The 26,794-nt window shown below is 39.7% G+C and overlaps 1 protein-coding gene and 1 pseudogene across 2 annotated transcripts in view; one reads left to right on the top strand and one right to left on the bottom strand.

Annotated features, from left to right (window-relative positions):
• On the top strand, nucleotides 1–6,853 carry LOC308376113 (uncharacterized protein). The gene is made up of 6 exons (XM_080852377.1): nucleotides 1–121; nucleotides 1,254–1,316; nucleotides 1,436–1,537; nucleotides 2,548–2,649; nucleotides 4,718–5,204; nucleotides 5,344–6,853. The coding sequence occupies exons 2-6, from the start codon at nucleotides 1,273–1,275 to the stop codon at nucleotides 6,184–6,186; spliced, it is 1,578 nt and encodes a 525-aa protein (XP_080708503.1). The 5' UTR covers nucleotides 1–121; nucleotides 1,254–1,272; the 3' UTR covers nucleotides 6,187–6,853.
• Nucleotides 6,854–7,684: 831 nt separating this feature from the next.
• LOC308376283 overlaps nucleotides 7,685–26,794 on the bottom strand; it is a 53,365-nt pseudogene continuing 34,255 nt past the window's right edge. The window contains exons 8-13 of the transcript in view: nucleotides 22,694–22,751; nucleotides 21,753–22,033; nucleotides 11,305–11,367; nucleotides 8,732–8,930; nucleotides 8,125–8,238; nucleotides 7,685–7,695 (exon numbers count right to left, since the gene is read on the bottom strand). The product of the transcript in view is annotated as an uncharacterized misc_RNA (transcript). The remainder of the gene's footprint in view (nucleotides 7,696–8,124; nucleotides 8,239–8,731; nucleotides 8,931–11,304; nucleotides 11,368–21,752; nucleotides 22,034–22,693; nucleotides 22,752–26,794) is intronic.

Raw genomic sequence — 26,794 nt, 5'->3', positions numbered from 1 at the left:
CACGGGTAAGGACGGATCTAGGTCAGACGCTGGAACGGAAGCCTTTTCATTACAGCTACGATCCGGCGTGCATTTTGTTTGAGACATATTCGCAGCGAACGAGAAGTTAATTCAACAGAAGGTGAGCATATAAGGATTGTTTAGTTCAGAGAAAGGGCGATTACGTAGCCTAAATGATGAATATTTCGAGCTGTAGTTGGACTACTGGCTTCATGGCATGGACTGTTTTGAGTACTAGCTAGCTATGTCCGTGGCCATTGCGTTGTCAGTATGTTGTTGAGGTTGTGTTTTCATGTGTGATCTAACCTACCATAAGATACATTTTTTCCATGAAAATGTTTTTAACAAGCTAAGGGCTTAAACTGTTATCAGGTACATCATTTTATTTATTTGTCCAAGTCTGGTTTCAGTTTAAATTCCCTGAGCCTCGCTTGAGTAAGTCTCCCCTGACGTTCCTTTGTCAAATATTTGTTTTACACAAGGGCGCAATCCCTCACATTAGTTGACTTTTCATAAATTCGATTTGTAATGCTTAGATGTTTACGGTACTGATACATGTCAGCGAAGCCAAATTCTGTATTCCAGTTGGGGAAAGTTTAATGAGGAGCGAATTTAGCTAGCGGCGGCCAATCAGATGGTTTGGTGTTGTCTCTGACGGTTTGAAAATTGCACGACCATGGCGTCTTTGGGTCGTTTAATTAGCTAAAAAAGAAACGATTGGAGTGCGTTGTACGGTTTTTGTTGTTGTTCCTGCCACGTGAGATACTTAATCCTGTGCTTACTTTAACAAAATGACGGATCTGATATAAAAACAAGTCACTGGATAGCCTACTAGCTGGCTAGCTTGCTAACTAGCTCGCTAGTCAAGTCTGTTACGCTATTTCCACTCGCCACGCCACACCACGCCCCGCCCACTCTTTTCTCGTTTCTCTTCTATGGCACGTATCAGTACCGTGTTAACAGCAGTCTCTGATTACAGACAATTTAGGTACAAAGTAAAACATATTTGTTTTTGTCGTTTATGATATTGATGTAGACTATTCAAGAAGGAAATTGATAATATTGTTAAATCTAATTATTGAACACTTACTCATAGTTCTATTGTGTTAGAAAGAAGTCAGACCATTTTGGAGGCAGAAGTGAGCTGCTAAACTCAGTGTATCCACCAGAGTGCTTAAAGGACAGAAAATATTACTAATCTCAAGGTGCACACATGCTATTTTCTAAAATCTTAAAAAAATACATCTGATCAGATTTACTTCTAGAAACACAATGAAGAGAAAGACATCACTCGAACCATCCACTTCAGAGAAAAGGTATAATTACATGATTTGGACTCATCACTTTACCAAATACATTTAATATAAGAAATCTAAATAAAAAAAAATACTGTCTAAAAGAATCTGCTATGACTTTGAAGCTTCTATGATTTCAGTGTCAAGCTGGTAAGGTCAGACTCACCTGCATCCAGCTATGTGTCTCTAAAGACAATGGATCCACCAGCAAACTTCAAAGAAGAATTTGGACTTCATTTAAGGTCTGCTGAGGAATCCTCCACTTCAAGCAGATTGTGATACATTGGACTGATGTGTTCTTAAATTTGAATCAGATTAAATGAGATGAATGATTGAAATTCCAGGGAGAAATTATTTAAAGAAGTGTTTTACAGTAGTAGGAGTTATCCAGGTTAGATTAAAGCAAGCCCCACATTTCACTTTGCACACAAAATAGTTTTTGGTCACAAGTGGTTCCTTTCTGGGGCAGTGTATTCTTTTCCTCAATCGCTATAATTGCACAGTTCTCTCCAATGTAGTCCTATAATCTAGAGAGTATGGAGAGATGACTTTAAACAAGGAGAATATATAGAGGAAGTGTATTGGGGTGAGACGCGGGAGTGATGTACGCGTGGTTGCCTGTATTTTCGCGCTGTGCTTGTTATGTGACGTACTCCCAGGGTTTGTAGGGTGGAAATTCTGTATATTCGGTTTTTAAATTCTAGATTGGTGTTTCCCCCCCTTATGTTAATGTGTAATGTGTATTTTTAGAAAGCGATGTTGAGTCAGTTTAATTTCTACACTTCAGTGGGACTTTCCTTTTGTTTTAGCGTCTTCCTGAGTCAGTTTGATTATCTGCAGATATAAGTCCACTCCAGTTGCAATATTGTATTTGTGATTGAAGGTATGTACTGTGACGGTTAAAGACGTCATGAAAGCAAAGGATATGCCAGATTGTGTGAGATTGATACAGTATGGAGTTCATGAATCCATCAGAGAGTGAATTTGACATGACCTTAGCTGTCTTTGGTTGGATAGGTAGCACATAGTTAGACCAAAACTCCATGATGATGGATCATTTTTGGAAGTATAAGTTTGACCCAGAGAGAAATTGAATATGAGAATCACCTGAAACATCCAACCATCCTATTTTTATTCTATCATTAAGTCATTTCTGATTTGGCAAAGTGATCTCTGACATTCTAAACAAATGTGTGGTTCTGCTATAACAAGCTTTGATGATCATAATTTTTTTTATATTTTGTGATTTTAGAGTAAAGCGGGAGAGATCAGAGTCACCTGCAGGTAGCTGTGTGTCAATAAGGTCAATGGATCTCCAAGGAAAGTTCAAAGAAGAATTCACGCCTGATTCAAGGTGAGCTGAGGAATTATCCACTAATTGATATTTCTATAGGACTGTTTTCAGGTTTAAATCTGAATAAATGAAATAAATGATGGGTAATCAAGGATCATTACTCAACTGGTTAATGCCTCTGCAGAAGAGAGGCCGATGTCTAGGGCAAAATACGGCATTCTTTTCCTCTGTTGCTATAGTTAAACATGCTCATACGCATCATATTTCTCTCCACTGTAGACCTATAATCTAGAGAGTATGGCGAGAGTATTGTAAAGGAGGACAGTATATATGAAGAGTATCAAAACTGCTGTTTTTAGAAGCTTGAACCTACTTGATGAATTTATACATACAATATAAAGGATTTAGTGATATCTAGTGGTGATGCTGCAGATTACAACCAACCGAATACTTGTCCCTTTCCAAGTGTGTAGGAGAAGCTGCAGTGGCCGTCAGGTGCCATAACATCCCTGTTGAGAAACAAATCTTCTTGCTTGCCATAGTTCTTGTGTACTTAGTATTCCTACATATCTAGTGAGAAGGCTGATTTTACCTTCATCCAGAAAATGGTGTCTTCATTGGATAAAGGAATGGAGAAGAATACTCGAAAAATAATGATTACCATTTTGTCATGCCGTAGATGCCCTAGAGACATAGATGCATAGCTAATTCGGGGGGAAAGAAATGGCATAAGCAAATGATAATGTGGGCAACTGCAGACCATTGTACATTCTGATTAGATTGAATGCGCCAAAGCATTTGCAATTTGTTCAAAAGAGGGAGAAATTGCTGTGATGTTCACATGTGAATAGATGATGTGGAGTTTAGTTAATTCCGAAGTTATTAATAAGAAATATAAGTGTTATGATGGTCATAGAATAGGGCCGAACGATTTGGGAAAATAATCGTATTGCGATGATTTAAATACGACCAACATTTAGTGTCAAATATTCTTTCCCACATTTTTATTTAACTGCTCATTACAGAAAAAAGAACAACAAATTGGTGGCTTTGCCACTGTGCATTTAAGTAATTTAAACAAAGTCATTGTAAGTTTAAACACTAGGCATGCACTTTTTAAACACTGTGGAAAATTTAACAACTTAATTTTTTTATTATTATTATTATTTTTTAGACCACATTGTAATGGCTGACGTTGCGGTTAGAAAATTGCGTTTCCCATATTGCGATTTTATCGCAAATGCAATTAATCGTTCAGCCCTAGTTGTAAAACTAACAAGTTTGTACCATATTCGCACCTAGATTGTGGTTAAACATATGTGTTAAGATATAGTCATATTAGATTATGACAGAAGTCTGTAATTGAATGAAACTATCCAAAGCTTTCACATTAAAACCAAAATGTAGACCTAAGGATAAGGGAAGTGAGGTCAATATGAGGACAAGACATTTAACAGGTTATTTACAGCAATACTCTCACTTGTCATCCATCTTTATGCATGCCTTATCCACCTAAACAATTATCCACTAATATATGCAGACATCCAGCTATAATTACTTTAAAACGATATTGATGAGTTACTGTGACCAAAATGGAGGCTGAATACAGTCATTATTTATTATTATTTTTAGTTTCTGTATGTGTGGGTATATATGTTGACTGAATATATTTCAGGAATGAGTAATTGTATTTTTCAGAAAAATATCTTGTGAACTGTGCATTGTAGCACATAACATGCTAAAGGTACGCTATGTGCAGTGATTTAGTCCACAGTTCTTTGGTGAAATATAAACTATTTCATTTCTCAAAGCTTTGTGATATGCAAATGTGTGTTAATATACTGAAGTCATCCGTCACAAATACAAATGTGTAGTGTCTCAGATTTAGATTTGGTGTTTTGACCACATTGGTGTGTAGTAGAAACGGAAAAAGACTAACCATTTGCAGTTAGACGCGAAAATGTAGTGTTGAAAAGGGAAAATAGCGTTTTGAATGCGTTAGAATGGTGCTGTTTTGTGTTCAATATGTCGAGTCCTAGTTTTAGAAAGAAAGTAATACGTAGTGTGTTGTTAATCACCAGTGCTCATTACTCTGATCTAAATCAAATCTCCTTTATCGTTTCTGCAGTGAGTTCATATCCAGTCTGTTGACAGAGGACCTCTTCAGATGTACAGTGTGTACGGATGTGCTGAAGGACCCGGTCTCCATCCCCTGTGGACACAGTTACTGCAAACAGTGCATCACCTCATACTGGGCCCAGCCTAACCATGCAGGACACTATGCCTGTCCCCAATGCCCACAGTCATACAGCTCCCATCCTGCACTTTACACAAACTCAGCCTTAGCGGAAGTGGTCCTGAAGCTCCAGCAGTTCAGTCCTGTTCTACCTGCCCACTGCTACGCTGGTCCTGGAGATGTGGCCTGTGATTTCTGCACTGGGAGGAAACTCAGAGCTGTGAAATCCTGTCTGACCTGCACTGCCTCCTATTGTGAGTCTCATGTCAGGCAGCACTACACAGTTCCAGCCCTGCAGAGACACAGACTGGTGGAACCTGGATACCAAGACAAAAAACTCATGGATCAGTGTGACATTAAAACGGGGGACTTGAAACAGGTCAGGTTTAATCATGACTTATTTTCTCTGTGGCAGCTGTGTTTTTTTGTATGTAGTTATTGTCAGGATGCAGAGTTCAGTCATTGGACAGGTTCGAAATAGGTGTAACTGACCATCTCCTGTTGCTTCATTTTCACAGAATGACCAAAGCCATTGGCAAATGGTAGGAAAGGATGGAAAGCATCTGGACCAGATTACAGCTGTTTTGCAAAACTGTGAGACGCTGAATGCTACACATAGAAATCTGCAGGAGAAGTTGCTGCAGAAGCTCCTGGTGCTTCCACAGAGGCTGCAGGAGCTGCCAGAGTTGCAAGAGATGCAGAAACTTCTTCATCAACAGCAGCAGAAGCTCCAGGAGCTTCGGCAGGAGCAGCTACGGCGGCAGGAGCAGCATCTGCAGGATCAGCATTTGCAGGAGCAGCAGCGGCAAGAGCAGCAGCGGCAGGATCAGCAGCGGCAAGAGCAGCAACTGCAGGAGCAGGAGCAGCAGCGGCAGGAGCAAGAGGTGCAGCGGCAGGAACAGCAGCGTCTGCTGCAGGAGCAGCAGCAGCAGCGCCAGGATCAGCAGCGTCAGCTGCAGGAGCAGCAAGTTGCGGAGCAGCAGCGGCTGCAGGAACAGCTACGGCGGCAGCAGGAGCAGCAGCGGCAGGAGCAGCAACGCCGGCTGGAGCAACATCTGCAGGAGCAGCAGTGGTGGCTGGAGCAGCAGCGGCTGGAGCAGCATCTGCAGCAGCAGCAGCGTCAAGGGCAAGAGCAGGTGCAGGTCCAGGTGCAGCAGCAGCAGCAGCTGCAAGAGCAGCTACGACGCCAGGAGCAGCGGCGTCTGGAGCAGCACCTGCAGGAGCAGCAGTGGTGGCTGGAGCCGCGGCGGCTTGAGCAGCTGCGTTTGGAGCAGCTGCATCGTCAGCGGCAGCAGCAGTTTCTGGAGCAGGTTCTGCAGCGGCAGGAGCAGCAGGAGCGTCAGGAGCTGCTGCAGGACTAGCTGCAGCAGGATGACCAAAACCACAAGCAGATGTTGGAAAAACAGGACAGAGGTGTGAATGGCAACAGCCAGGATGCTGCTATTGTGCAGGAGAGTCCACATCAGGGGATAACAGGGGATAATTGGGTGATATTTCATTTCCACACCCACACCTTTATGCGAAATAATACCACACCATGATGCAAATTATACGCATGATACTTGTTTTGGCTCTGCCAGCGATTTGTTTAATTGTTTTAGTCATGTAAGGACTTTTATTTTGAATTGAGAAACATACAGGAAACTCATTTGTCAGGAATTTGGTCAGTTAGAAAGACAGCATGGGAAGCTCACATGTGCTTCTCGACCACTCCTTTTTGTTAGCACTTTGAAGGCATTCCCTCTAAGTGAAAAATGTTAGTAATTGTTCATGTTTAGTTAGTGCATTTTGACCTGTGAAATGTTAATAATGAAGTTATATTAGTCAATGAATTTTCTGTTGAATACATACATTTCGGTTCACCTAGCTAAAGCAGTTCATCCTTGCTACTTACAGTTACCTGGTAGGCTAAATGCCTCATGCTTGTATCCATCCTCTGCATTTGTACAATTCACATTACCTTGTACTTATTGGTGTATGTATCTGTATTTGTTTCACACCATTCACATGATAAAGCTCAATTTCACCCTCGGCATCCAAGACTTATGGTGTGGTGGTGTTGAACTTGCTGGATATCTGAATGAGGAAACTCAGTGAGGCCAGTACAATAATCACAAATTATACACATGATATTCCTGAACACAAATCATCTGATTGGAACATCTAGGCTGCTAGAGGACGGGAGAAGATGATGCCGTGTTGGAGCATAAGTTTCCGTTCATAAAGCCTTAATGAAGAATATTCTCGTATTTGTTTCTCATCTGACTAATTTCTACACCAATATATTTCTAAATGTAACGATACTGAACCCTGTGTGTGGCAGTGTAGTCATAATGTTACTTCTGCAAATGAACCAGTTTTTGTTCAAATAGATCCTTACCAACTGGCACCATCCACTTTCACAAAGCACTGATGGCCCTAAAATACTATTCTGTGAAGTTAACCTAAAAAAATTAAAGTATATTTAAAGAACCCTGAAAACAAAAATATTATGTATAATTTCCTCTTATGTCAGCTTTACTCTCAATTCTTTTCAAAGCAGATCAGCAGTCGGTACTTCTCTACGGTTTCTCTCTCTCACACACATACACACACAAAGCAATAGTGCTCTGGGGATGGACAAAGACTACATGAACAGGAAAACAGGACAGGTTACTGGGAGGATCCACAGGGTAAACTAGTTTGACAGCATTCAGAAACTGACCATCTTTGTGTCTTATTATTTTCTTAATCCACATCAATCTGAATTGGTCAGAAACTTTTTGTCATCTGCCCATTTTAAGATGGACAACTAAACCCAGCTCATCTGATGTGTCCCCCAATGCCAGGACTAATTATGACTTGGAGTTTGTGTGGTTTTCAGAGGAACACTGAGAAAGAGGGAAAACAGTGATGTTTAAAGCAGAAAAGCATTGCAAAATCAGATTAATCTTGCTTATTTTACACTGTTTAAAACATTAAAGTTTGAGAAACACACTTAACAGCCTACCCATCATGTTGTACGGGACAGTGATGAGGTACAGACCATTTCAGAGATAAATGTTCCAATCTAGTTTATCATAAAAGCAATGTGGCTCAGGTTAAGATGGCTGCCATAACACTGATCTCAAGAAGCACTAGGAAACCTGGCAGCCGTTTGTTTAGGTGCAACTGGCTGGAAGTGAGAGAGGGGTCCTGGAAGGTAAATCTATGGCTGGCTTCTACACTTCACCCACCTTCCCACTCCAACAATCCACCATTACTACCACTCTTAAAAACTTAATTTAAAAAAGATATTGTAAAATAATTGTGGGGCTTACCTGTAAAGCTGTCCAGGGTCTCTATGGAGAGGACTGGAGGCTGCAGGGCTAACTCACAGATGCTGAACTCACAGGTCAGGGGCAGATGGGCCAGGTACCGATCCCGACGGCAGTCTTCATACAAATACACACACACAGGGCAGTCTGCCAATTTACCCGTCTGAACTGCATTGCCATTCTAGTGTTTAACGTACAGTGCGATTCTGGCAAAAGGTTGTTGATTTTGAGCGTAACAACCAATTATATTACACAACCTCCACTGTGAGAGTGTGTGTGGACATGTACGTGTATCTGGATCTCCACCTCTGTTGGCACGCGCGCGCGTGTGTGTGTGTGTGTGTGTGTGTGTGTGTTTTGTGTGTGTTTTGTGTGTGTGTGTGTTTTGTGTGTGTGTGTGTGTGTGTGTGTGTGTGTGTGTGTGTGTTTTGTGTGTGTGTGTGTTTACCTCGGTGACTGCCTGTCCCTCCACCTCTACTACAGTGGCGGTGATGGCAGGGGGGCTGGCCTCCAGCCTGCCATGCTCCCTCCCTTGTGATAGTAGTTTGATGCGATTGTGTTTGTGTTCAGCTGCTCAGATAATCAATGAGAAAGGTCAGATGAGGCTCACCCTGGTAAAAGTAGTAGTAGGGCCCAGGCTCTGAGGTCTGGGGCCTTCCTGCCTCATTCTGGGGAGCTGCAGGTGCCCCCTCTAATGCCTGTGAGGCCTCTGCATCAGCCTTCTGCTTCAGACGGTCCTTCAGGCACCCCCTTAGCAACCTCCACAAACCTGAGTGGCAGCCCTCCCAGATCCAGTGGTGCTTAGAAGTCTGAGCTTCGCGTTGTCATGGCGCCATTATCCGTGAGGACTTTCACCCCTCTAATAAAACCCGGCAGTTTTTGAGAATAGTATAGGACTATAGCACTATAAGTACTATATACTATAACAGAACTGGGGAAATGACCAAGATCAAAGCGGAGGAGCATTTGATGGAATCATGAAGAACTTTTATTTCCCCTCAGTGGCACATTAGAATGCCTATGAGACTGGGCCATTACAAGCAAGAGTGTCGGGCAGTGGGTTCATCTGAAACACATCTTTGCATTTGCGTGGTGTATGTGTGTGTGTGTGTGTGTGTGTGTGTGTGTGTGTGTGTGTGTGTGTGTGTGTGTGTGTGTGTGTGTGTGTGTGTGTGTGTGTGTGTTTGTGTGTGTGAGAGAGACTGTGTGGGTATGTACAATACTTGTGCTCTGAGCAAAGGAAACCATTGAGGTGAGGTCTGTCTCATAAAGTGATCTCCGACAAACATGTACTGCACAGTTATATCGAATTAACCATGCATTCTAATGACACTATTTTGCCCTCTACAAACAAAAACATTTCCAAACTTTTGAGACTATTTATTTTTTAGGGGAGTGGGCTTAGCAGGACTCCAGATGTAATTGCTTTAGTCCAGGGGAGTGGTTTCTTTGATATGTATTTGTATAGGTGACAACTGCTGGCAATATTTCAGTAACTATTTAAATCTTTCATGTGCCTGGTGTTACAATCCACCCTGTGTTATACTCAAGGCCCATGATGGAGCCCATCTTTGACTTGGAAGTCTTGCTTTGGCCTGCAAAAGTGATACCTTCTTTTAGCCACTAGGTGGCGTAGTGAGGAGGATTGAGTGAAGTTATGCTTGTGCTCTCTCATGGGCTCCCCCAGCTGGGAATATAGAAAGCATTATCAATATCAGCGAAGTCTGTTCTCTCTTGATTCTGAACGAGTGATAGATGAGTGCACAAAACTGTGGCCTACCATTGGGGGCACTGTTGAGTCGATCATATCTCCCTCTTCAGCCTTCCTGATTATGTTATCTCTTATTTAATATCTTGTCTACTCCACTCTCACACACACAGATGGTTAGAGGGTGACACAGTCTGAAGTGGAGCAAGAAGGTTAAAGGTAAGCTCCTGATTTAAGGTTGCAGAGAGGTTTAAAAAAAAAAACAGTTCATGTATTGTGATTTAGTTACAAATAATGCTAAAATGTGTTGAAAATGGGCAATCATTAACACCCTCAAGTCAAATGTGTGATAGGTTAGAATTATTAAAACTACAATTATATCTAACTACCCTCCATATAAATATGCATCAAATTTAGTGTTTGTATTGTTTAACTTTCAGGTTAATTAAACATTGAAATTTAAATGGTATTTAGCATGAAAGAAAGATGCATAGAATCTAATTAAGTTAATACAAAGTTGCCCTGGAAAATCTCATATATTTGTATTGTGTATAATCACAAGATACATGAATATATGAGATATATAAAATCCCTGCCATGTAGGCCACATTTTATTGGATGCAAAATATTTTAAGACAATCAAAGTAGTATTTGCTGTCACAGCTTTCAGGACACAGTCATGTTTCTTATTATGACCTGATCTCTGTTAATTTTTTTTGTAATCTTCCATTTACTCTCATACGGTGGTCATATCACAAAATTATCAATCACCAATTTTTGAATGATCTTTTGAATTTGAGTTTTTTACTTATTGTTTTAGTTCATATAACACTTTTTTTTACACAATATTTAACCGTTCTTTTCATAGATTATATTTCAACGTAACACAAGTTATCACAGTGTGGTTTCATCTGTGGCTGGTTAAGTAGGCCAGATGCCCTGGCAGCCTTTTAGTACAAATTGAGTACGTTAAGTCTTGTTCATTTTCCCACGAGAGTTCGATTACAGTATGTAGAGAACAAACACACACACACGGCCACAAACACACACACTATACAGTCAAACAGGTACACAACCACAAATACACACACACAAAGTCACACAGGTACATACACCAACACCAACAATCACCATACAAAACTCTGCAACACACTTACAGACAACAAGTAAATAAGTAAGTAAGTAAATAAATATCTTTCAGTCTTCATATCACAATAAATACATTTTTGACAGAAAATATATCATAGCGATATCAAATGTTAATTTAAGAAACTGATTTCATTTTGGCAGGAAATCCAAACTCAAAATCCTCATTGGTAAAGCATCTTCAGGACCAGCTGTGTTCTTCCTGAAATCGGCAGAGGCACCAGTGACTCTGAGCTCCTGACTGACAAGTAATGGAGGCCATCCTCTGTGCCAGTGTGTTCGTTGGACTGTTTATTTGGCTGTGGGCTGTATATTACCTTTACTCTTACTGGTGTGGTGTTGGCAGATTCTCCACCTTTATCATCTTCCTCCTCATCAGTGACCTCCTTGATCTGGTTGTCACACCATTAATGATCCAGATTATCGATGGGCCACATATTTGTAGGTGGGTCTGCTCCACTCTGTTTTTTGGAACACGGCCCCTTGCCCTTTACCTCCACCAGCTGGTGGCACTAGAGAGCATTCTCCATCTCAGACGCCGCCAGTATTCAGCTCACATTGCCTTTCCTCTCAACTCCATGATTATCTGTCTCTCTGTGTGGGCTACTGTGTCATTTATTATTCGCTGGAGTAATCACATGGAACTTCCATTGTTCAGATTCAGCGTTTATGTAGTCTTGTGTTCACTTGTGGTCGCTCTGGTCATGGCTATTGTCACATGTGTGCTAGCCCTCACTGACCGTCCAATCATCTCTCAGGCCTCCTCACCTCGGCAGGGAAGAAGGGCAGCCATGCTGGTTAGCACGGCATCAATTGTGTCATTTTTGTTTGTTTACCTGCCTGTCATGGTAGTCATGTGCCTGGCAGTCTACCCATCACCCTTCACGTACGATTACCTCTTTTACCCTCTCATATACGGTCACCCATTTTACCGTGTACCAGCGCTTGCTTGGCTGCTGACCACCTCTGCTATGTTTTTAAGGGTGATTACTGACCCGCTGCTGTGTGTGCTGGTCTGCTCACAGATCAGAAGGCAGAGCGCTGCCACCACTGAGGGAGATACGCTAGTTGGGCTCCAGGCTGATCTGGTATCAGATTGATTACTTCTCCTGATTTTAATACTGTTTGTTGAACTGATTATTAGTTTTTACACATAGCTCATTTGTGAAGAAAATAAATACTGATGCTATTTTGTGTATGTATGAATGTTGTCTGAATCAGCATGTCACAAAATGGATGTCCTTTTATACTGCTTGCTTTAACAAGAAGGAACAATGTTCTTTAAGTGTTAAGTGATGTTGAATACATTTTAAAATTGTAGACATTAAAATAAAATGCAATTTTCTTCATTATTCTACTGGTCAAACTTGTCTTAAAGTAAAACAAATAAATAAACTACAAATTTAAAAAGCCTGCTTTATTTTATACATTGTTTATGAAAGAAAACAAAAGAGAGAACAAGAGAGGGAGGAAGTGGCTGGGTCCTCTGAAGTATTAAACTATAATAGTGTTGTGTAGTGCAGTTCTGCTACATTAGGCTATACTGGTAAGACGACCAAAACACCTTCAAGAATTTAAACTTATTTATTAAACCATATTCTTTCCTTTAGTCCATTTAGTGAAAGCTCTGGAGGATGTTAAAGCATATTTACATTGGAGGAATTCAATTACAAGGAATAAACATAGTTCAAGCAAGATAAGACACATTTTTAAAAATACAGCACATTATATACAAAGTCAATTCAATGTGCTTCATATTATCTGCCAGTGTAAAGAGCAAGATTATGAGACTGTCACAGAAATAAATATAGATTATATACTTGAAGTTAGTTTAAATTCCATTCTGAACAGTTTACATGCTGTCATAATGAAAATAAACAATTACAAAACAATTGTACAACTGCTTATTAATTGGTGGAATAGTTTAAGGAGTTACATTTTGAGATAAAGTATTTTTTTCTGAATATACAAAATAAATGCATCCCACATGTTGGTAAAAGGACAAGAACAATTTAATGCAAAAAAGAAACCTAATACAGATGTAAAACATTTTAAGTTGTTATTATGTTTTGTTGCTCACAGTTCAATAAAACCCCTTACATAAAACATTTACGATTTAAGGGAATTGAGACCATTTCTCTGAAACACACACATGCTTCTGTGGCTATTGAAGGCTTCTGTGGCTATTACACAATAGAAAGCATTACAATTTGCAAAACTATTATCAGTTACAGAAACTCTGACTTTCATCATGAATTGCTTTTAATGCAAGAATTAAGTTTTTAAGACTTCTTAAATAAGTTTAAAGAGTTCTGATTCTTTACTGTTCCAAAAAGCCCTTTTCAAAGCCAGTTTGAAATATTCTCTCCTCTCTTTTCTTATCAGTATTTAGCCTTTTCAGTTGTGTTTATATATCTTTGCATGTAGCTGCATGTATCATAACAGTGTGTATGCTTTCAAATAAGTGCTTGTGGATTACATTTTATTGTCATAGATATTTGATTTCATTACTTCCTTTCATTCCATTCTGTTCTTGTTAATTTGATTTATTTATTTCTAGCCTCATGAAAATTGTAAAGATGATGAGATGGAACATTTTAGAGTGTCATAAAGTACATGCTTTCATACAAACGAAGGTGTCAAAGGTTTTTTTTTTTGCTTGTGGCTGGTGCTTTGTGATCTGTTCTCAACAGTGTGGTATGATGAAGTGTTTAGATTCACGGTGTGTGATATGTTGACAGGAAATGTTTGCAAAGTAAGTAAAAACCCTACAGTTCAAACATACACATACACACACACACACACACGCACACGCACACACACACCCATACACATCGAGGGAGCTGAATTGGAGAGAGTCTCCAACTTCAAATTCCTTGGTGTGTACATCAAGGATGACCTAACCTGGTCCATGCAGGCAGGCTCAGCAGTCAAAACTGCACAGAAGCGGCTATATTTCTGGAGGAGACTCAAGAAGTTTGGCATGTCTTCTAAAACACTCACAAACTTTTACAGATGCACCATTGAGAGCATTGAATGCCATCGCTCTCCGGCCCAATGGCTAAAGTCAAGAAGAAGCTTTCTTAGCCATGTCCAGTCCCTAACAAAGTCTCGGGAAGGAACCAGAATCCAACTCTGGATGGAAAAACTTGAGAATGACCCACCTCCAACTGGCATGGGAATACCCCCCACTGAAAACCTACCCCCTGGTGCAGAAGCATCATGGACCCAATGGAAAACACTAAACTGCCTCAGAACAAGAACAGGACGATCCAAAGATCCGGCAGCCATTTCCCCTTCGTGCAAGGCATCTATAGCACTAGATGCCTGAGGAAAGCACAAAAGATTTTGAAGGACCACAGCCGACCAGGCTATGGACTATTCTCATTGCTGCCGTCTGGTATCCGAACACGGACTACCAGACTAACAAACAGCTTTTCCCCCCAAACTGTAAGGCTTCTGAATCAGCAACACTGATCCACTCAACAGTCGCCACCACCACTTACTCCCTGATCCCCCATTCATACAATACACTTCCCACATATACTATATGCACAATTTTTAATTACATTTTTTATATAACCATACTTCACACTTTAAACTGCTGCTAGCCCTACTTATACTTTAAATTGTTGTATGTTATTGTTATTGTTATATGTTATATGTTATATGTCATATGTTATATGTTATATGTTTTATTGTTATAGTGTTACAGAGTTATATTTTGTTCTTTAAATTGCTGTATGTTAATGTTATATGTGTATGTTAAGTGTTATAGAGTTCTATGTTACTTGTTATCTGTATGACATCTACATGATGATGCTGGCCAAGTCCTAAGAATTTTGCTGTGCTGAAGCAATTTGGTGCATGCAACAATAAACATTTTGAATTTGACTTTGACACACACACACACACACACACACACACACACACACACACACACACACACACACACACACACACACACACACACACACACACACACACACACACACACACACACACACACACACACACACACACACACACACACACACACACACACAGTATATGTTAATTCATATAAAACATTTTACAGTAATGTCTTAGGATCCCACAATCAAATGAGTGATTAGTTAGAATTATTAAAAGTACAATTATATCTTAAACTACCCTACAAATAAATATACATAAAAATTTGTGTTTGTATTGTTTATTGTTATGAAATTTAAATTTAAATGGTATTTAGCATGAAAGAAAGATGCTCAAAATCTAATGAAGTTAATTAAAAGTTACCCTGGAAACCTGGAATCTCATATACTTGTATTATGTTTAATCACAAGATAAATGAATGTATGAGATATATATGAAATCCCTGCCATGTAGGCCACATTTAATTGGATGTAAAAGATTTGAAGACAATCAAAGTAGTATTTCCAGTCTCCCCTTTCCTGGACTCATTTGTGTTACTTATTATGACCTGATCTCTGTTTAATTTATTTAAAAAAGTTAAATAAGTTTAGTCTTATACAGTGGTCATATAAAAAAATAAAAATTGCCAATTTTTTATTGAACTTTGGAGTTTGAGTTTTTGATGAATTTGTTTGGAATTTATTTACTTATTTAACAAAAGTGTAATATTTGTTTTACTTAATATAATAACACTTTTTTGTAAGAGAAATTTCATCAGGATGAACTGACAGAACAGACAAAATGTGTCAACAGAAAGACGAAGACGAAGAACACAATATTTAACCGTTCTTTTCAAAGATTATATTTTAAAGTAACAGAAATGTCATTGCAGTGTGGTTTCATCTGTGGCTGGTTAAGTAGGCCAGATGCCCTGGCAGCCTTTTAGTACAAGTTGAGTATGTTAAGTCTTCTTCTTTTTCCCACGAGTGTTCCATCACAGCATGTAGAGAACAAACACACACACACACACACACAACCACAAAAACACACACACACATACAGTCAAGCAGGTACACACAACCACAAAAACACACACACACATAGTCACACAGGTACAAACACCAACACTTACCATACAAAACTCAGAAACACACTTTCAGACAATAAGTAAATAAGGAAGTAAATAAATAGTCTTTCAGTCTTGATATCACAATAAATACATTTTTGACAGCAAATAACTCATGGAGTCATCAAATATTATTTCCCTACGCTTGAAATCTCCGGTTTATGGGCATGGATTATGGACAAGATACATGTCAATGTCGGGAAAAGAAAGTTTGGGCAGATGCTTTGCAAAAACACAGTTAATCGCTAACGGCTAGTAGCATGCTAACATTAGTTAGGTAGCTCAGACACCTCGCAAATACTCTTAGACATATTTTTCAGTTACAATAATGTGGTTTTTAAATTGTACAGTGTCTATTTCTCGGTAACTTTCTAAACATCTAAGCAAAAAAAAGTTAAACTAAAAACTTCTAGGTTCAAATACGATGGTCTACGGTGTTTGGTTGGTTAAACTAAGATAGAAGGTTACTAGGGAAGGTACGCGACTACCTACTCTCCTCGTCCTGATAGGTCAGCTGTCAAAAAGGCGCTTGACGTCACCCGGCGCTTTTCTGAAAAGTTGAGAAAATTGAACTCAAAAAGGCGTTGGAGGTTGCGCTTTTTTAGAAGTTTTTAAAAGGCGGCGCCTTTTTGAAAAGGCGTCCGCTTTTTTGCTTTTTCCCATAGCATGTAAAAAAGGCGCAGAAGGCGGCGTTTTTTTCTAAAAAAAGGAGTCTAGTGTGAACCTAGCCTTAGGGGCCGATCACACAGGACGCGACTTTTATAAGCGCAGTCGCATCGAAAGCGCGTTGGCAAGATGCACCTGGGGAAAAGCGCCTATGCGCCTGTGGAGTGGTGCTTACAGTTAGCTAGCCAGCTAGCCTATTTGTTTTAAAGGCATTTATAAAAGGCATAGTGTAGAGACGGCCAATTGGTTGCTCACGCAGGTCCACGCATGTGTCCACCGTATAGAATTCGAATAATTCTTACATCTGGAGTTGTATAATTCCTCATAGTTATAAACTGCTAAAATGTGCAACTCCGCGCCTTGCGCTTAAAGTTGAGAATATTTTAACTTTTAGGCGCGCCGTTAAACCGCCAGAAAAGCGCAAGGCGCGGCGTTTAAAAGGCGCACATGAAAGGCGCGCCGTACCATAGGAAAACAATGGTTTTGCTAGCGACGCGCTTTTAAAAGTCACGTCCTGTGTGATCGGCCCCTTAGGCTATACTGGTAAGACCTTGAAAAAACCTTCAAGAATTTCACTTATTAAACCATATTCTTTCTTTTAGTCCATTTAGTGAAAGCTCTGGAGGATATTAAAGCATGTTTACATTAGAGGAATAAAATGACAAGGAATGAAACATAGTTCAGGAATGATAAGACAGACTTATATTCATACTGCACATTACATACAAAGGTCACATTACATGCTTCATATTATCTGTTATGCAGTGTAGTGCACTTAACAAAAATACGCTCACACGGTCAGTGTGGGTTTTGATATCATTTTTACTGGGCGACTTCCAACATGTATCTCACAGTGTATTGCCTGTATGCCTAATGCATTCTGGGTAAGGCAGTTAACTTGCACATAACAACACATTATCTGCCAGTGTAAACAGCAAGATTATAAGACAGTCACAGATATAAAAATATATTTTCTACTTGAAGATTGTTGTAATTGCAATCAGAACAGTTGACATGTTGTCATACCCCTACTGAAAATATACATTTACAAAACAATTGTATAACTGCTTATGAATTGGTCAAACTGTTTAAGGAGTTAAATTGTGAGTGAAATTCTGTTGTCATTTTTTCAAAATATATAAAAGCCTTATGAGAATTGTAAGGATGAATAGATTTAACATTTTAGAGTTCCAGAAAGTTCATGCTTTTGTAAAAAAAAACTTGTGTCAAAGGTTTTGTTGTTTTTTTGCTTGTGGCTGGTGCTTGGTGGCAGGGGCATAACTATAGGGGGTGCAGCAGGTGCGGTTGCACCTGGGCCTGAGGGTCTTATGGGAACGTAGCCGGGGGGTTTTCTGCCAAAGAAAAATATCTGTGCAGGGAGGGGGCATGGCGTCGGCGGTTAGTGACAATTTCACAGTATAAAGTGTTGTAGGCTGAATATATCTGCGCAGAATGAGGTGGCATGGTGGCGTGGCGGCAGTTACAAACATGGGGTGCGGGACTGTAAAATGATTGGTAACCACTGCCTTATACCACTGACTAGGGCCTTTCATAATAGCCTGCACCTGGGCCCGTCGTAACTACGTTACTCCACTGCTTTGTGGGCTGGTGCTTGGTGGGCTGTTCTCAACAGTGTGGTCAGGTAAAGCGTCTAGATGCACACACACAATCAACATATACAGTATACATGTATGTAAATACATCTGACCATTTGTAGCAAACTATCTTTTTTGTAGCTGCTTAGGTTATTACATAATCACAAGTTCAGCTATAAGAATAGCAAAGATAGGTTATCAGTCACTGTGATTCCATCAATACCAAGAAACCGCATTTTATTTTAAATAGTTAGTTTAAATTATTTGTACACATACATTTATGTGCTTTTATATTTAATATATAATATATGTGTAACAGCTGGAGTAATCAGGTCTTAGTGGCAGACGTAAGGTATGTCTGTGCCTGTGGTTGGGGCATGGTGGGGTGGCCTCTGGTATCATCAGTGTGGGCAGGTGACCTGTTTTCATTATTGCAAAATATGTTTACAGGGAAAATCTGTCATATGTACAAAAGAAAGTCACACACACACGCACGCACACACACACATGTAAAAAAAATGCTTGATGCTGTTGTCCAATTGCCAACTTAAATCCTGTCTTTGACTTGTTTTTGAACAGGAAAAACCACTGGTGTAAATACTTGGGTCTTTAGATCGAAATACGTATTCACATTAAGACTTGCAAATACACATGATAAAAAAAATAAAACTTTAGGGATTCTAATAGTTAGACCAGTGTTTTTCAACTTTTTTGTGTCAAGGCACACTTAAGACACAGAAAAAATCTCACGGCACACCAACAACTGAAATGATATGAAAATCTAAACCCAAACATCGTTACAGCATGAGCATAATATACTCAAGAAATAAGGGAAACGCGTGTTCTATTTGTTGTATTTTATTAAACTTAACATCATCCTAATGCCAAGATGGCACGGCTTTATGCCCAGGTACAGGTAATTTTGGACCGGCTGCATTACCGCCACACGCCCGTAGAGCAAAAGACATGCAATTAGAACGACAACTGTCATGGTATATGAACATCGTTAAGTAAGGAATAACAGACGACGAGCTGTGCAGTTCTACAAAGTTAATGGACGCTGCGGGGCAAAGAACTCCACGACGCGAAGAACTGCACAGCTCGGAGGCCGTTATCCCGCTTATCTCCCATTTACAACATCCAAAAAACATTTTATTATTATTATTATTATTATTTAGAATTTCCTTTATCTTTAGGAAATTTAAAATGCATAATAACCTGATGAATTCTTGATTTGAAGCCTAGTGCTCCCGTTAGAGAAAGTAGTGCGTGGAACTGGACCTTAAGTTTCCCCGGGCATTGCTGCAAAGTGACACTCATGAGCTCACATCTGTAAACGGACACACGGACACAGGTGTTGTTCATAAGGTTTTACTATTTACAGTTGAACTCCACGTTTCCGTTGATGGTGAAGTTGGACAGAGCAACAGGGAGGTCAAGTTTGATAATTTTGGTCGAAGACTCACAATCGAGCCGGCTAGTTAGCTGTGTGAGCTACTATCTGTTTCGATGGGTTTTTTGTCTTAGCGCTAGCAGCCGCCTATAAATAATATTCGAGACTTTCTGTTAAGACTTACAATACTCTGCAACATTCGTGTAGCACATAAACAACTAACCGAGTCAATTTAGACACATAAAAATTCGTGTAGATAGCTTAATTCACATAAAACATTTCCCACTAACTTCTCCCAACACGCCGCCATCTTTGTTCAAATTATCCTAGCTGTCAAAAAATTAACGTTACGTTGGTTGTCAATGGTAACCATTCAAGAGCATTGATATGGAACGGCGATTTAACTTTTCTACTGGGACTACGTCCAAGGTGTGCGGTTCCACCAACTTAATGTACACCCCATTAGCCAATCAGAAAACAGTATTTCGTTCCAGAGGGAGATAAGCGGTAATACTTTAAAAACAGAACATTGTGCACCCTTCGCGCAGCATAATTTATGGAAACAACTATGCCGCCACACGACAATACATTTATTATGAAGTGACATAGTACTCACTTAATGCGAAATCTGGGCCTGTTTAGATGCACACAAACGTTGTATCCGGGCAGGAATTGATGAGAGGCACACACGTAATTCCTCATCAATACGTCTCGCGATGGTGTTATCTGAGAGGGGAACTTTAGCAATCTCCTTCACTGCATCTGGGACTAGCATGACATTGACAATGGCTTTGCAGGCGGATAATATCAATGATTCCCCCACAGTGTGTGGCTTTTACTTAGCTAGAAGTTCCGCTACTAAATAGCTAGCTTCCAGGGCTCTCTCGGACACCTTTGTGACCTTTGTCATCATAGTGGCCTGTTTGACAGTGCTGTCACGCATACAAACAAAATAGTCAAGGTCCTTGTCTTGGAGCGCAGGGTGTTTAGTTTGCAAGTGGCGTTTTAAGCTTGCTAGGGACACAGGAATTTTGAAGGCCAATTGCTTTTATTTGCAGCTCCAAAAGTAAGGCTACGTTACAGTGTGTCCGAAAAAAGTTGACCCAGAAGACGTCTACGTACAATCAGCTGGCAGCAACGGCGAAATATTTTTTTTTTTTATCAGCTGGCAGCAACGTGGGCGGGTTTTAAATGCGATAAAAACAAAATCCCGGCTTGTCTCCTCGCCGATTTAAACAGCCAACCGAGCAACAACTGTCTGGCATTTTACTAACTTATATTAAAAGAGCTTGAAAGGTGGGGGGTTCCTGTATTCATTTCCGTGTTAAACAGCTGTGGAACGACTTTTTGCCCGCCAGCTGGTCATTCTGACGTCAGCTGAAAACTATCAATATCATTTTAAACTCTCACTAACCGCGCTGCCACGCCCCGGTCATCTGACCGCAAATTTTGCCAATATAATTTTAAACTCTCACTAACCGTGGCTGCCACGCCCCCGTCCCCTGATCGCAAATATTTACATTTCCTTCTTGAGCTCACCATTTTAGCCTTCTTTTGATACAGCTCATCATCTGGATCAGGTGTCGGGATCTTGATTAGGACCGAGTTCAACTACTTTTCTTTTCAAAAATTCTCCATTAGACTTTTTTGCGTGTACTGTACCTATCTCTTAATCTCGCCTCAGCAAATCTGCCTATTAATTACGCTGCGTACCGCCTACCACAGGCAAAGGGGAATATTGAGCCTTCATACCACCAACAGCGCGATGACACACACACAAAAACATCAAGTTGGCTGTTCTCGCACATAGTGATTTTTCTCACCAATGAAGTGACAACATGTAAAATAAAAAAAATGTTTTTTTCATGGCACAGTGGTTGAAAAACAATACTCCAGCAATGTAGACATACTTTCACCACATAAACAGGAAAACAAATTTCACTATGAAGTTAATTCCGCATTAAGATTCAGTAAATAAGTTATTCATCATTTTAGTAGTGTGGTCTTGACCAACCATAACACACATACACATTCTCAAAATGCCTCCCACACACTTATGTCGACACACACTGACACACACATACACAGAAAGAGACACACACACACATAGAAGTGGGATAGCAGGTTCACGTCCGTGAGGGTCGTGTGCGTCTGTAGGGCCAGCGTCACTGCACTTGCCTGCCCCGGGAACACCTGGCTCAGGCTCTCCCTCATCCTGGACGTCTCCTCCGCGCTCCTCTGCTGCTGGGCCTCCGCCTCAGCTCGGCCCCTCGCCCTCCTCTGCCACACCTGTTCCCAGCCTTGGGACTGGCCTGCTGGGGGCTGGAGGTCTGGATGTGCCGACTGGAACTCTGGTGAATCTCTTGTGCCCCCTATTGTCCTTTGTACTGCAGTACCTTAAATAAAGCGCTCTGCTGGGGCAGTCCCCCCACTCGCCCCCCCTTTGCAAAAAAAATATTGTGTGCTCGCAAAACACGCACGCACATGCACACACAAACACCAGTTGGCATATATCAATTTGACCAACAATGTGTTGGATGGACAAGATACATTTTACCTAGCAATCATCATTGTGTATATGTATATGACAAAAATAACAAAGAAAATATTGAAAAATAAAGATTAAATTGTTTTTGAAAACCATGACAGAGACATGTTTGCCATTCCGTGGGCATATATAGCATAAGGTGTCATAAATAATTCAAAACAAACACTTTGACAGTCATATGTTCGAGAAAAGTATAAAAGCAGGGCCGCCTATGTCTACGAACCCTCCATGCTGGCTGCATTGTTTATAGTAATGCCCCTGGCGCACATGCACATTTTCTAACACAGCACAGGCACACCCAATTAAAGCCAACAGCAAATTAACCAAAAACACCTCTTTCAACCACAATTAAGAGATACATAACAGCGACTTCACGCAGAAGCTCTGGCATAGGGGCCCCCTGAGCTCAGCCCGGTAGGCCGTTCAGTAATCTATCCCTGAGGACAACAGAAGGTTCGGAGCATTTATTTAAGTGTGTGTCTGTGTGAGTGTACAATACCTCTGCTGTGAGCGGAGAAAATCGCTGAGGTGAGGTCTGTCGCGGCCCAAAGGGCCGCCTGGAACCATAAAGGGATCCCGGACAAACATGCACTGCACAGTTCTATTGAATTACTCATGCATTCTAATAACACAATTTGCACTCTACAAACAAAAACATTTCCAAACTTGACTGGGCTTAGCAGGACTCCAGATGCTTTTGCTTAAGTCCAGGGGAGTGTTTTCTTTGGTATGTATTTGTATAGGTGACAACTGCTGACAATCATTCAGTAATCATTTAAATGTTTCATGTGCCTGGTGTTCTAATCCACCTTGTGAATGATATACTCAATGCCCATGATGGAGCTCATTTTTGATTTGGAAGTCTTGCTTTGGTCTGCAAAAGTAATACCTTCTTTTAGCCACTAGATGGCGTAGTGAGAAGGAGGGAAATAGGATTGAGTGAAGTTATGCTTTTTTTTTATTTTTTATTATATGATTGTGCTCTCTCATGGGCTCCCCCAACTGGGAAATATAGAAAGCAACATCAATATCACTGAAGTGTGTTTCTTTTGATTCTGTTTGAGCCAGTGTTGAATGAGCACAACACTCTGTCAAAACTGTTGCCACAAAAAAGATGATCAAGTGGTCAGAAACAGATGGATTCACACCTAACACGTCACTTTGGATTTAATAAGGTTACTTCTTCCTACAGCTCTAAATGTCAGTAAAAATTCATGAATGTAAAAGTAAACAACTAATTGAATATATAGATGGATCAATATGAATATATAAATAAAGTCTGGGCCAAGGTGGCCAATTTGCGTGGTGCTCTGTGGTTTCCTGCCCTACCAGTGGGGGCACTGTGGAGTAGATCATATCTCCCTCTTCAGCGTTCCTTATCTGATGTCTTTTCTACTCCACCCTCATACACACGGACGGTTAGAGGGTGACGCAGTCTGAAGAGGTGCAAGAGACTTAAAGGTAAGCTCCTGATTAAAGGTTGCAGAGAGGTGTTTAAAAAGGGAGAAAAATGTGTATGTGTGTGTATTTTCAAACAGTTCATGTTTTGTAACAAAGTGAGTCAGGTAGGCTACTGCTAGAATATGCTGAGAATGGCTATTACAGTATAACGTAACAGCCTAAAATCTTATTGAAATGTGAAATGAGTGATTAGTACGAATTAAAGTGCAATTATACAGCCGCCAAAAAAATTAAGAGACCACTTCAAAATTATCAGTTTCTCTGGTTTTACTATTTATTGGTATGTGTTAAAGTAAAATGAACATTTTCGTTTCATTCTACAACCTACTGACAACATTCCTACCAAATTTCAAATACAATTTTGTCATTTAGAGCATTTATTTGCAGAAAAATGACAATTGGTCAAAATAGCAAAAAAGATGCCGTGTTTTCAGATCTTGAATAATGCAAAGAAAACAAGTTTGTATTCCTTTTTAAACAACACAATACTAATGTTTTCCCTGTGGAAGGTTTCAGAAATCAATATTTGGTGGAATAACCTTGATTTACAATCACAGCTTTCATGTGTCTAGGCATGCTCTCCACCAGTCTTTCACATTGCCGTTGGGTGACTTTATACTACTCCTGGCAGCAGCTCGGCTTTTTTTGATGGCTTTTGACCATCCATCTTCCTCTTGATCATATTCTAGAGGTTTTAAATGGGATTCAGGTCTGGGAATAGGGCTGGCCACACTCTAAAAAGTAATTCAGGGGACCTTTTACCACTACTTAATTAAATGCATGGTTTCAAGGTAAAAATTCGAATTTATCGATTTAGATCAACCTTTTAAGTTGCAAACATTATTTAAATGAGTTGTGTTGACTTAATAATGTTGGTAATTACATCAACTTAATATTATTTGTAATTCAAACTCAAATTTCTGCATTCATTGAATTAAAACTAAATTTAAGTTGTAGTAACTTAATGTAATTGGCTTGAGAACTTAATTTTTCTCCACCTTGAGTTCAGGAGTTCTAGGCTCCTCCTCTACCCAGTTCAAATTCCTGGGCAACTTCAGACAGTTAAGACTGTGTTAGAAGACCTGTAGGCAGAACAAAGTTCTATTACAAAGTGGTATAATATAAATGACATTTTCAAGGCAAGTTTCATTTAATTTACAATTAAACTCTACTTAATCATTCTTATCCACTGCTATGCTAAACTAAAGGGTTGGATGGCCGAAATTCACTGCTAAATATGACTAGCATTAGCTTTGTTTAGCTACAACATTCCATCAAATGTTAGCAAGTGTAGCCTAGCATTTGGATTGTTGATATTTCTGTGATAGAGATTAAAGTAGTAGAGGAAGAGGGTTTCTTTTTTTTTGCATTGTAAATGATTTTCGATTTTGGTTACTATTGTGATACAACCTAAAGTTTGCATTTTTCATGGTCTAAAAGGCTACATACATTAGTTTAGCATATGTTGGCCCATATCTTGGGCAAAATGGTCTGGGGCTGCAAAATGTGTACATTTGAAACCTCTACAAAAACAGGGTTGCTAAAACATTACAGGTTACGCCATGGTCATGGGCAACCTCTGCCATGTCTTTTCCCTTTGCATCGTTGCCTATGTATTTTAGCATTATTTGAAAATTGCACCTTTTTCTGTTAGTAACTGTGCTGTTTGAGTCTTGTTTTTGTATTCATGTTATGTGTTCATGTTCATCCTGGCTGTATATGTTTTTGACGTTTGCCTGTTCCTTGACCTGAGCCTGTTGGATTCCTTTTTTGGATACTTCTGCCATGAACTCTGTTTTGATTCTCGGATTTTTGACCTATGCCTGCCTGTTGACCACGAGACTGCCTTTTCCCTTTGCATCGTTGCCTATGAGTTTGATTAAAATCTTTGAAACTTGAGCTGTGATGTCTGCAAGTGGGTCCTTCACTAATAAGAGTTGTAAAAGTTTGCTAAATGTTAACAAATGTTTTACAAAATAATTTTTAAACTGGAGTTAACAACACACATTTTACACGTTTGGCACTGTGGTTTTAAATACATAAAGGCCTATAACTTTGCTGTGATGGCATAACTAAGTATGCTTACTACTTTACTTAAGGCAATATTGCAAATGTATGTATTTATAATTTGTTGGGCAATTTACATTTGTGTTGTTGTTTTTTCAAGATTTATATATTGAGTGTTCAAGTACTCAACTGCAATTTAATATAGAAAAAGTTAATTGCCTAACAATTTTGTTCTTGAATTAAATAATTTCTTAAAAGCTACATGAACAAAAACATGAAAAAGCGAAAAACAAAATACTGAAAAAAAATCTAATTGGAGCAACTTAATTTTTTACAGTTGCCAACTTAAAAACTTGTGTTCCTGATTATGGTAATTAAGTACATAACGCTTAAAAACTCCTTTTAAATAATGTGGAAAAACTTGTTGGAACAACTTAATTTTTTTGAGTTATCAACTTAAAAACTTTTGTTTATGCTAACAATTATTAAGTTAGTGGTACTTAAAAATTCCCTTGGTTGTAGAGGAAAAGCTAATTCCCCCAACTCAATTTAGATCTTTGGTTGAACTTAATTTCATTAGAAGTTGTCATAACTCAAAAAAGATTGATGCAAACGGTTGCGTTAATTTTCTGCGTTGAGCCAACGCATTTGTTTTTAGGGTCCTGATGTGGTGGTCCTTCAAGCACACCTTAACTGACCTGGATGCGTGGCATGGAGCATTGTTCAACTGGACAAAAACTCTCCACTGAGTTGGAGAACATTGTCAGAGCAAAAGGAAGCAAGTTTTTCTTGCAGGACAACGGTGTACTTCTTTGAGCCCATCTTTGACTTGGAAGTTTTGCTTTGGCCTGCAAAAGTGATACCTTCTTTTAGCCACTAGGTGTCGTAGTGAGAAGGATTGAGTGAAGTTATGCTTGTGCTCTCTCATGGGCTCCGCCAGCTGGGAATATAGAAAGCATTATCAATATCACCGAAGTCTGTTCTCTCTTGATTCTGAACGAGTGATGGATGGACAAAACTGTGGCCTACCATTGGGGGCACTGTTGAGTCGATCATATCTCCTTCTTCAGCCTTCCTGATGATGTTATCTCTTATTTAATAACTTGTGTACCTACTCCACTCTGACACACAC

The sequence above is a fragment of the Sprattus sprattus genome (assembly GCF_963457725.1).
Source record: "Sprattus sprattus genome assembly, chromosome: 15".
Classification (NCBI taxonomy): domain Eukaryota; kingdom Metazoa; phylum Chordata; class Actinopteri; order Clupeiformes; family Clupeidae; genus Sprattus; species Sprattus sprattus.
This window is presented reverse-complemented; position numbering and strand designations above follow the sequence as displayed.